The 12493-nt window shown below is 41.2% G+C and overlaps 1 protein-coding gene across 2 annotated transcripts in view; it reads left to right on the forward strand.

Annotated features, from left to right (window-relative positions):
* Positions 1-12493, forward strand: part of pcdh15a (protocadherin-related 15a) — a 194123-nt gene that overhangs the window by 117472 nt on the left and 64158 nt on the right. For both annotated transcript variants that reach the window (XM_047335297.1, XM_047335296.1), the window contains 6 exons: positions 31-180; positions 1476-1669; positions 2662-2794; positions 3094-3173; positions 7797-7890; positions 12231-12359. In XM_047335297.1, the coding sequence (XP_047191253.1) occupies positions 31-180; positions 1476-1669; positions 2662-2794; positions 3094-3173; positions 7797-7890; positions 12231-12359 (780 nt within the window). The remainder of the gene's footprint in view (positions 1-30; positions 181-1475; positions 1670-2661; positions 2795-3093; positions 3174-7796; positions 7891-12230; positions 12360-12493) is intronic.

The following is a 12493-nucleotide window of genomic DNA, read 5'->3' on the forward strand; positions in this document are numbered from 1 at the left end:
AATTTGCATTTCTTTTTTTTGTGCTTACAGATGGTGGCATCAGACGGCGTCCAGCAGAGTATCCCAGTGACTGTCAACATCCTGGTCCTTGATGCCAATGACAATACACCCACGTTTGCCGAGGTCTCCTACAGCGTTGAAGTCTTTACAGACATGCAGCCGGGGGAGACGGTACTACAGGTAAAGCACTCGCCTTTCTCCTTCTCTTTTGGCCTCCTGCTTTGTCAACTCTGCTTTACGCCTCCGTCTTTGTCCCCCTTTCGCACAGGATCACTCTCTCACATTCTTTCATGCTCAAAACAAATAACCATAACAATCCAGAGCGTTGTGTTGTCAGGCAAACCAGGCCTGGAACAGTTCCCCTCGTCCCAGCTCCACCCTTGACAGTCAAATCAGTGAGAATGTTTTTATCTCTGTCCTCAGTGCACAGGCTTGGGAAACCTTTTACTTATTAGATCAGCTGCAATCGAGACTGCAGTGAATTCATTGTGCGAGGCATTAATGGTGACCATTCATCAGTCTTTTCCTTGCTTAAAAAGGATTGGGGTGTTTAAAAATAGTTTATTACAGATTGGGAACATTTCATCAGTGTACTACTGGCTTTAAAGGTCATGATTTCCTTTTTTTCTATTTTCTGTCATGCAAACATGTGTAGACATAAGAATGCACTACATAAGAATGTAGTGCTCAAATACAAGGCATGAGTAAGGACATGTTAAGGCACATTAAGATGCACACACTGTCATCAAAATGTAAATCAATAACCAGATTGTGCTATATCTATTGATGTGGGGAGTTCCATCATTCTGTTGTTCCATTTGGTAGTCTGAGCAGGATCTTTCGGTTGATCTGTCCTCTCAGCACAGCCTCTCCAAAAGAATGTCAGACACTAAAAAGGTCAAGTTTAATCTGTCTTAAAACCCTCGGTTTCACCCTCCCTGAAATGAGGCCAAGGGTCAGAGAGTGTATGGGTATGACCGCTTAACCAATTTTTTCATAAGCCGTTTATGAGAGCCGCAGGCTCCCTGCGGATGCTGCCGCTGCTTATATGATGCTACAGCTTTCACTTCAATGTCAGGAGCATGAAAGAGGAGGTCCAGTTAGCTTGGAATAAAGTTTCAAGGCCTAAAGATATGAAGCCAACTACACCATGAGGGGTCATAATTACAAGCAGCGGGAAGCCCTAAATCAGTGGCTGCAAGGAAATGGTGGCTGCTGAATTAATTTTTATAACAGTACATGTAAGACATACTATTATTTTTATCATTATCATTATTATTAATTTTCAAAACTTTCTAATCCAGCTCGGTAAAGGTAATGTGATTAATATGCATTCAATCTAAGGTCAACAAACTTCAGTATCCGTTGTATGCACAGTACTCCCCCTGTAAAACTACAAATTGTATATCCAGATTCAATAGTCATGTTATTTTTATAATGTGTGTCTGGTTCTTTGCCTCCCTCTGTTCTCCCAGTTAAGAGCAGCCGATGCTGATGAGGGGCTGAATGGCCTGGTGACCTATGAGATACTGGCTGGAGCACAGGGAGATTTCGTCATTAATAATCGCACTGGACGTATTACCGTAGCGCCCGGCGTCACATTAACTGTGGGTCGATCGTACGCACTGACTGTCAAGGCCTCTGACAATGCTCCCGAGACCCAGAGGAGGTACAGTATAGCCACCTGTGTTGGCTCCCTCCCCTCCCTTCATATCCATAATTTCTTTGGACTTTTCTGCACTAATGGAAGAAGAGTTTCTTATTTTAATGTGAGCAATGTGACATGCAAAAGGACCGGTTTGTTTCTCAGACGTCTTTGTTTAATCCGGTCTCTCCTCAGGGTTGCACGCTGCTAGAGCTCCGTTGTTTTATGAGTCTTATTTAATTCAGTATTTGCTCACAGTGATTCACAAGTTGTCTTCTAAATGACACAGAAAGTCCTCTTTGTGCTAAATTATGGAGAAATACAATTTGTGACAAGCTGTTGTACGTCAAACAAACAGATGCTCCATTTCCATCTAACACTAAAATTCTGCCATGAGACGTGTCATTAATTGTCTCCTCATTATCTTGTCATTAAAAAGCAAATGATTCACAGTGTACAAAAGCTGAGTACTTTAGATCTCTGGTCAGAGTATTTGGGAACGGCAAAACAAAGACTGACATAGACACACATTCAGTGACCCAGACTTAAAATTGGCATAGTTCATTTGCTACAGATTGGGCATAAATACACAATGTACAACATTAAATTGTTATTTTGCTGCATTTGTTAGATCATAATGAGAGATCTCCCTTTTTTTCGAGCAGTTCAACAAAAGATGTCTCACACGATGAGTAAATAAATAACGCAGTCAGTTACATTTCCATGTTTTGCTGTGAAGGGCTGTGAACAAGCAGGGTGATTTTAAGTTATCTGATCAAATAAATGAGAGGCTTGTACTTAAGATTTTATACCATTGTGAACCAGATAAAGATCCCACTTAAAATCCCACTTTTCTTTTTCTTTGCATCAACATTCGACTCACAGAGCTTTAGTATGGGATTATATATCCATTTTTTTCACTGTGCTTTGGGCAAGGTTCTTCAGTATGGTTCAACAGCTGGTCAAGGACAAACCGATGCTGTCAGTAGGCTGAATTGTGCCTTTCTTTCTGCCAGGAGCTCCATCACTACAGTGTACATTGAGGTTCTGCCACCCAACAACCAGAGCCCTCCACGCTTCCCTCTCCTCACCTACAGCCTGGAAGTTAGCGAGGCCATGAGGATAGGAGCTATCCTGCTCAATCTGCAGGTGGGTCACCAGGGCACACACACACTCGCACAAGGCATATTCAAACAGGGAAATGTGGAATTTAATGAGATGTTCAGAATTGTGCCTCAATTCTTAACTTAAAAATATAATGAAATGATGTTGTTTTGGGTAACATAATCAACACTTTTTATTAATTCTTTTCACATTTTATTCTCCAGCATATATCTTGCTAACTTTGACTCCAGTCCAGCACCCTTGTCACATAACTTTCATATAGCGTAGCCTTGTTTGGTGGCGCTATATGACCTTCAAGCTCCTGCTCTTTTTCCTCCCCCCAGGCCACAGACAGAGAAAATGACCCCATCACATATCGCATTGTGAGTGGGGATTCCCAGAAGGTTTTCAACCTCTCTGAAACGTAAGTTCAGATATCGTTCAAGTACAGGTACAGTATTAAGTCTTACTTATGATGAAAGGATAAGTGGAGATACAATGAGGTCCCAAAGTCAGAGACTTTTTTCATTTACCTGAATGGGAAACTAGACTTGTCAACCCCACTGTAAATGGATGAATGGTTGGAAGCAACGGCTGGTAAATCATTTATCGGCAGCATTTTCCTTCCATTTTCCTTTGAAAATATAGTTTTCAATTGAAGATTGTAACAGAAAATGGTGTTGAGTTTGCATGTTCATCTTGTGTCTCCAGTTCACCAGAATGCAGGTTACTGTTGGTCAGCTGGCGACTCTTAAACGTTACTTGGTTTGAATGAGTTTGTCTGTCTATTTGTTGTGCCCCACATTTCACCCAATGTATGCTGAACATATGGAAAATGGATGGATGCAAAATCCTTTGCTAGATTGTAGTCCAACCAACATAAGCCCCGGTCAAACTATATTTTTGAGCGTCAAGACCAAGGTCTTGTGTACAACAGCTGCTTTATCAAAAAACCTTCCTGAGCTTGTGATCTGAGAGTCACAAGGAAAAGGAGAACTCCGCTATCAAAGCCTTTGAGAAGCTTTTGTGTGGCATGCTGTTCTCTCAAGTGCAAAGGCTACACATGGACCAGCAGTATGATATGTTGAGACCTAGTTTTTCCTTTATGATGATGATCGCAGAGGAGTCTCTTCAGATAACCAGTCACTGTCTGACCATCGTCCTCAGTTTCTCTCTGATAATATAGACTGCCAGAGCATCAAGTGATGATGATGGGAAAGAAGGGATGACTAGGATTGTGGTGGTAGTGAGTAGTTGTCATGCTGGCTTGCCAATTATTGGGTTTTGATGATTTATTAGCCAATATACTGCATGACGTTGTTTATGAACACTGGCACTGGCTGTTGGTGCCATCAAGACCCCAAATGAACCGAGATGAAATGCACACCGATTTACCGCCATTTGAATAATAAGCCCCCCAACCCCCTAGACACATACTCGCACACTTCGGTTTCCGTAACAAATATATGGAACCAAGCTCTTTTTGTAAGTGTAACTTCACTCCCAGCTCCGGGCCTCACTCCAACCACTGCCTCATTTCCAAAAATGCTTAAAACTGGGCAGGAGGTTGAGGGGCAGAGGGACGCAGGGCTGGATATGAGAGTGACAGTGTCATAGTCAGTGACGTATTCAGGCCATGAAAAAATAAGGGGTGACACAGAATCGCAAGGCTTGAGGAGTGGAGGACTTTTCCCCTCCTGAATCCGCTGAAGCGGGCATAAGTGTGGTGGAGGGGCATGGGGGGTCCCGAGCCATATCAGTCTGAGCCGTTGGATCCAGCTGCAGTTATTCCAGAAGCCGTAGTTCTTTCTGAACTGAGGCAATGCATGTGCAAGAGAGGATGGCTGGTTATCTTAGTTAGAAGTCTATTGATGACAAACAATTTAGTTGTAAAGCTATGTAATTACATGAATATTTTGTATTAACTGTTACCACATTTATAAACATATCTTAGAATAGAAATATGTTGTTTTGTGATTGGTTCCAACTAGCAAGACATTCATTCATTTCATAAAGTATATCAGCAGATACCATTAATGTTCTGTGGTAGCCCACTGTGCCAAAGATTAAAAAAAGGCATGCAATTTTATCATTCCAGGGCAATTAGGTGAGAGCCACCAGAAGCTAGTAGTGAGAGGGGAATTGTAACTCAGAAGAACTCTGTGGAAATAATCACACAGAATGAAATTTTGTTTTATGGCTCGAGTTTGGTTCCATGCTCTTTCTCTCCAGCTTCGTCCCCATCTCAGCTTTTCTGCCTTCTGTGAGAAGCCAGGGCATAAAAAGACCAATTATTTCTGGAGAGGAAAAGAAACAAAAGTCTGTTACATTGCCTCTCATAATCAACACCAACATTTAAAAAAAAAAACACCTCGCTCAACCACTGCTTGGAAACAAAGAAAGGGGCATAAAATATTAAAGTGGTCAGTGTTTTTTTTATACCTTCCCTTAAATAAGCAAGCAAATATAGAGAGGGGAGATGGGAAGACTTAAAATGCAGGACCTTGCCAGACGCGTTTCTCAGTAATTGTTTAAAGGTTCTTTTGTCTGCATCCTCAGGCTCCCAGCTATGCAAGGACTCGCCGTGTTGCAGCAATGTATCCCTGCCTTTAGTATTCTCAGCTCCACGGTGTTAAGACCATTTGTTTTATGGGGGAATATTTATTTTATGGTTTCACGAGCTACAATAATGGTAAGCAAGAATAAGGTAACATTATATTGGAGGACTGCTATTGTTGGCGTTGCCAACAATTAGCAGAGATTACAGATTGCCACTGTAATCTCTTAAACCAGACATGACAAAAAGCACGGCTGAATGCAGTCTCCTTCAGATCAATGTCTGTGTGGCAGAAAAATTAGAAACGCATTATAATAACTTCAAACAGGTGGTGTTATATAGCACATTATGAATCAAAGAATGATTAGCTGGTAACTTTGATGAGTGTGCAATATACAAAGCACTCTCATTTTTCAACCCGCTCCTACTTCAGTGTGATTCAGTGGAGAGATTTCTCCTTTTTGCATTGCTGCATGTTCAAATTTAGGCTACATATGGGGCTTGTTCAATCCAGCTATTATGAATAATGAGTTCTCTAGTCTATAACTCCCTAAAAATGGGGCAGTTTCCCCTGAGGGAGACAGAAATGCTTCAGATTCACTCACCATAATGGTTGCGAGAAGGACGCAACATTGAGTCAGTGGCTGAGTGTCTGTCAGGCACCAGGTGTTATACAGCGAGCATGCTCCAATGGCCGACTAACCTGCAGTTGCAGTATAGTTTAACACATCATATACAAGTCTCCAGTATTTCAATTCTGGTGGCACTAATGATGACTGCCACATAATTATTGCAGTAACTTCGGCTGTTACTGTCAGAAAATGGTGCAGAGTCAAACTAAATAGATTCAGATTACAATCAATTGTAAATGTACTACACGCGCTTCCTGATGAGCCACCAAATAAATGTTGGCAGGGTTGATGGTGGCCTTTCTCAGATGTATTGGTATTGGTGTATCTGTCATTTGATAAGTAAGAAATGTTAGTTTGACATCCACCAGAGAGAAATGACTTTAAAAATTCTTTAAAATAACAATTTGGGGGCTCCTCATTGAAATGAGTAACAGCCAGCATATCCGTCTCAAATATGATAATAATACAAATTGTAATATTTTCATTTAGTGAGCACTTTTTAAAAGACGCAGTTACAAAGTGCTTCACATATAGGTTTAAATACACGTATTCCAAATACAGGAATAAATACAGACATACAAACTAAAATTATTTTGGGGGGGGTTGACTCAATCAGGTGTCACGGGGTGGATTCAAACCCCTGACCATTGGCATGGGAGGCAGACGCGCAACCAAGTGAGCTAAAAGTCTTGAACGCCAGCATGAACAGATCAGTGAACCTCTCAGCACTCCAGTAGTGGCGAGTGTGTGAAGTAGTAAGTAGTGTGGTTCCCAGTACTCTAACTCCCCAGACCAGCTAAGTGGCATCAATCATTCCAATTATTGTCATTATCACCATCAAGATCCTCACCATTAACACTGTAATTACAACTATTATCACATCTTCATTATCATATTCACATCAGGGCGTATTCTACCTTGAGCTTTGTTGAGCACAGAAGGGGCTATTTTGTTCTGCTCTCGTGCTTATGTATAAATAAACATGAGCACAGCAGTAGGTGAAGGATGGACTGCTGCAATTTTTATGTTTTTAAAAAAATGTCTTTGCCCTCCTGAACCACCAATCATCAGGTGTATTGGATTCAAAGCAATGTGTTCACCATAACTTGGGGCGAGTGTTTAGCGATATAGCCAATGTTAATCGAGGTGTCTGTAATTTGCCTGTCAGATTTTAAGATCTGGCTCTGCAGTCTGCCAGTTACTGGCTGGAGAGGTAAGAAGAGAGATTAGATTCTGCTTGGATTGCTTTGCCTCGGGAGCTTTAAATTAGAAATGTAAAGGGAGCAGGGCGACAGCAGGAAAATGTGCCGCGCATTAATCGAGCAGTCTGCTCAAATGCATTCGTCTTTCCTTCCTTTTGCAGATCTGGCAGAGCGCCTCTTGAGTGCGGCAGTGGAATTGTTTTTTGCATTCTGTGTGTGTGAGTGTGTGTGTGTGGCTGCACTTGCATTCACGTGTCTTGTGCAGCTGTGTGTGCAAACAAAGATAATTCTGCGCTGTGTTTGGGAAATTCACACACGCTTTGTGTGTGGGATACCAGAGTGCCAACTTCTACTTTGTGTACGAGCAGGGGAGGCACTGGGGCTGCTGCAGTGGTCGGGAAGACAACATGAATCCGTCTGTAGTCTGTGTGCTTTTGGAGCAAGAAGCCCACCACAGAGAGAGAAAGACCGAGTGGGAACATTTAAAGAGCCCACCTGGTATTCCCCCAAAACTCACCCTCCTCGCTTTGCAGCCTTATATTTATGACATTTCCTCATTAGCCACTTACCAGAAATAGATGACTGTTTCCGAACAAAGCAGTGTATTGTGGTATTCTTTTCACTAAGTGTCTTCTCTGACCGCTCTCTCTCCACAGGATTGGTCTTCTACTTCTGGACAAGCCTCTGGACAGAGAGACCACTGATCAGTATCGTCTGATTGCCACAGCCTCTGACGGCAACCCTGGTGGGGTGAGGCACAATCGTCTTCATTAAACTCAACCGTCAACATATTAAGCTCAAATAACATCTTCTTACACAAGCTTATTCGCTTAGAACTAGTAGCACCCCTTTGTACCAGAACATGTGACACGAAAATAGTGAGTGCTCCCTGACCATTTTATTTATACAGGTATACTGTATATGTGGAAATTACAATTACTTGAGTTCCTCTCTGATTGATAAAGGCCATTGGACAGAGGACTGCAGAGTGAATAAAGAAAATGATTGAGAAATTGACAGACCTGAATGTCAGTGTTGGGCTTTGCAATTACTAATGCAATCTGCTAATTACCTTGCAATATTATTGATGTCTTTCTTTCTGGCAAGTAGCAAATGTAACAGCTATGTGAGATAGAAGTCTTTTGCACATTATGTTAAGTTTAAATTCACCACGTTTGTCTGTTGCCTGTTTTTTCTTACAGTGTTTGTTTTTCTTACTTGAAGAGAATATATTAAACTGTCCTCTAAGGCCGAGTTTTACTAACCATCACTTGTAAACTGATATTCAAGTGTAAAATGAATTGAGCACTCCTTTAACAAGCTGCTGCCTATACAATGTCACCACGAGTACCCCAGTGGTAGACTCTCGAGTGCGTGTATTCACAGAGATGTCTTTGTAACTTTGCCTTACACAAGCAGCAGACACCATAACCGAAAGTGAATGATGGCTGCTCCCTCTCCCACCGAGAGCTGATAATTATATAAACCGCCTTAATTTAATTAGACTTCACTTCAGTTGGCTCGCTTCTGCGGCTGTCTCTGTTCCAGGCAGAGGTGATATGTGGCTTCCTTGCTGTGTATGATAGATAATGAACAAAGGCTGATGAGCCGTCACAGGAGTGACGTTGACTGACCCTCACCTGCACACGCATAAACACTTGGAACTACATGTCATCTGTTGATCTATTTTATCAAGTGGAGCTGTTTAAGAAGCATGTTGGCTGCCAGTGTGTCCCTTTATTTGTGCCATAGAAAGGCAGTGGTTGAAAGGGGAGACCACAGATTAACAGTTAGAGTGTAGGGGGGGAGTCGGGCAGAGGGCAAAGAGCAAAGAGCAAATAAATAAAAGAGTGTAAGATGGGGCTTCACCTCACAAAAGGAGGCAGCCACAAGCTGCAAGATAGTACAAACCCGACACCCTTTACCTATATGGACAGTGTCTGCATGTGCCAAAAGTCTTGTCAACACAGTAAACTACAGGCTGACTCATGCGGATTGAATGAGAAAATGCTGTCACAATAGGAAGGAAGTCGAATGAGGGACAAGGTTGAAGGGTTGCGTAGGCAAAGGGGGTGGGGACTTATTTAGTGAGACAATGTACTTTGAAGAAGACCGGAAATTGGGCAAGGATCAAAAATAAGCACAGGAGTGAATTGAAAGGAGTAAGCGACAGAGAAAGGAAATTGGACACCAGGGATTCAAATGTGAAGTTAGCACAGAACATTGGTAACCATGGCAACTTGGAAAAAAGGAGAAAATCAAGCCATGCACCCCACGGTGCTAGCATTTCTTTACCATCCTTGTTGAATTTCAGTGTCCCGTTTACCCGTGCAAGAAATTAATTGTGCACTTCTTCGCAACCAATTGGAAATTTTCTCAACAGTACAAGCTGGGATCATTGCTGCCAAGCAGACTCCGATTCCAAACTCTCACCCAGAGATGCTGGATGATGATGTTCTTCTTGCCCTCAGATAAGGGAGTACATGACTTTTAACAGTCTGATCTTATCAGTCCCTGCAACGTGGCTTCTGGTCTGGATTGCCACTTGAAAGGCAAAGGCCCTATAAGCCACCACTGGATCTTTCAGGCATTGAGGACAGAAGATGAGACATCCATCTTTTTTACATTGAATAGATGATAGTAGCTCATTAATCAGACTCAAGCCTATAGACGTAGGAGTTTTGGCTTTGATAAGAACACCCATGCCATGATCGAGATGCTAATTGACTTTAGGTCTTCTTTGAAATTAAGGTAGATCCCATCATCACACTGATGTTGAGCTGCATCCTATGGTCTCCTCTAGTTTTAGTAGTTAAAGAGCAAAAGGAGTGTGATCGGTTACCAGCAGGGGTTGCCATTTCAGTTCATATGTGAAAAGACTGATTGTGTGTCTCAGAAGCTCCAACAAAGAAAACAACAATTGAGAAGGGGTTCCCAACGGGAGTGAGAAGATGACATTAACTAGGTCATTTCCTTCGTGACACGTGCCGCTGAACGGCTCATCTGCCATGGCAACTTCAAAAAGCCGTCTACTGGTGAAGTATGTTTTCATTGCAAGGGCCGACTCCTCCCAGACCTACCCATCCTTCCGCCCCCAGAGGAGATCATTTGCACATTGATTAGCATACAACTTTGTCCCTGTGCACTGTGAGATTATAGATAGTGCACATTCAGCCATTTGTATGTTGATTTATTAGTAGTGCTATGGGTGTGTGTACTGTGTCTTTGTCTGAAGGTTAGCAGCAGTACAGTGGTGCAAAGTGGCCATGAGAACGAATGGACACTCAAATGGTGATAGAGATTTCGCTTTGTCTGGGATAAAACAAACCCACAAAACACCCCAAAAAAACATAATTTGATTTACTATGAAAGTGAAGTAAATATATACTTCAGCTACGACATCCCCAAATGCCGTAAAAAGTACCACAAATGATTTGAGTTACTTAAGTTGGCGTTACTAAATAAAAAATTCTTGGCTTGTTGAACCATTGATCTAAAAGTAACAGTGTATAATAAATGTGATTGATCTGATTTCATGCTTTCATGCCCCAGATACTTGGCCGTCCAATCTTGTGCAGTTTGCTGTGCAGTTTGCCATCATTGAATTTGTCCCAACAAGAATGCAGCTCAACACACTGGATTATTTATTGATTTGTATTGTATGCAGGTAGACTGTGTATTTCTGTCAATAATGAAAGTTCTTTAAAGTTTCATTTCCTTTTAAAATTGAAGTGGCTGTGCCTTTTTTTAAACCGAGCAGTTGTGTGGTTTGATAGGAGATAAGTGCTGGAGGTGCAAACCTTCACACATTTGTGTTCTATGTGTTATCTGAGGGTAGGAGACAACAGCCATTGGAAAAAATAGAATTTCAAACTGCTAATGGTGCTTGATGAAAAGTAAGAATATCACCAGAAGTATTTTAGTTCATTCTGCGGTGGTTGTACAAACCTTATCTAAATTGAATACTAATATAATTTCACAGTAATCCATACAATTAATTGTCAAGATATTTCACTTAAAAAAAGAAAAAGTGTGTCAAAAGTCAGTAGAATTCATCATCTGGGGATCAGGAGAGGAAATCAGTAAACCGTTGTAACTTTGGCAGGCACGATCAAACATGGACAGTGTCAACAACAAGAGTCACTGTCTTTTAGTGGATTTTAGAGGACAGCAAATTTATTAAATCTGATTTAATTCTGATAGTGAGATCTGACAGGCATCAAGAAAAATGTGGAGTAAAAAATATATATAAAAGCCTGGCCAAATGACTGACACTATCTCTGCCTTTATTATAATGTTACTGAGAAATTGACCAATAGTATAAACACAGAGGCTGTAGATGTTTATGATTATGATTTAAAGGTTCTAGCAGATCTACCATACTCCCTCTCCCTGTGACAACTAAAGAGCTTTACAATAGTTTGACCAACAACTTGACTTCTCATTTCATACTTAGGCCAGAACTATTTTCTGAAAAAGTTGCTGTTTTTTATGTAATGGAATTACGATTATTAATATTCACTTTTTTAACATATTTCCTAAACTAGGAATTATTTCCGTCTTTATCCATGGCTGCGCAAATCAAATTCAAGTCACTAATGCTTGCCCACAGTGACTTCTAAGTCTGCACCCATCTACTTGAACTCAGTCAAATGGGCATATGGTCCTTTATAACCACTGCACCTCTTGAGTAAATGTAATGCATTGTGATATGTATGAGTCTAATAGTTCACTTTGCAGGGTTTGCTGCAGCATATTATAGCAGAAGTGGGCCACCTCATGTGAAGTAGTCTTCACTGCATATTTTATTAGAGTCTGGACAGACATGGCTGTGAACTGCAACTTGACTGGTTGGTGGACAGGGTCAATCAGTTGCAATCAGTGAGTTTTTAGCAGTCGACCTTGTGTCACCCCTTTAAAAATGATTACTTGAGCACGGATGAGACTCAATTTCAAAAAAGTCACCGCAGAAGTTAAAAGTCAGATGATATTGTCCACATATATTATTGTTTGTCTTTTGTTTATGATCTTAAAGACTGAATATCATGTTTTTTTGTGTTCTTTGTTTTTGTTGTTTTTTCCCCCCTTAGACATCCACAGCTACTGTGAACATTCTTGTCACTGATGTCAACGATAATGACCCGGAGTTTAACCTCACCGCACCGGCTAATTTTACTGTGCGAGAAGAACAAGCAAATTTTTTCATAGGACAAGTTGGGGTAAGTGTAATTTTCTTTTTAAGAATAGTGGTCTTTTTGTTGTTATGAAATAAGTAAAAACTGCTCTTTCCCCAAACTCCACATTTTTCTCCATTTTGCGTGTGATTTTGTGTGAGATTGCATAGTTCGTGAAT

The sequence above is a fragment of the Scophthalmus maximus genome, chromosome 10 (assembly GCF_022379125.1).
Source record: "Scophthalmus maximus strain ysfricsl-2021 chromosome 10, ASM2237912v1, whole genome shotgun sequence".
NCBI lineage: Eukaryota > Metazoa > Chordata > Actinopteri > Pleuronectiformes > Scophthalmidae > Scophthalmus > Scophthalmus maximus.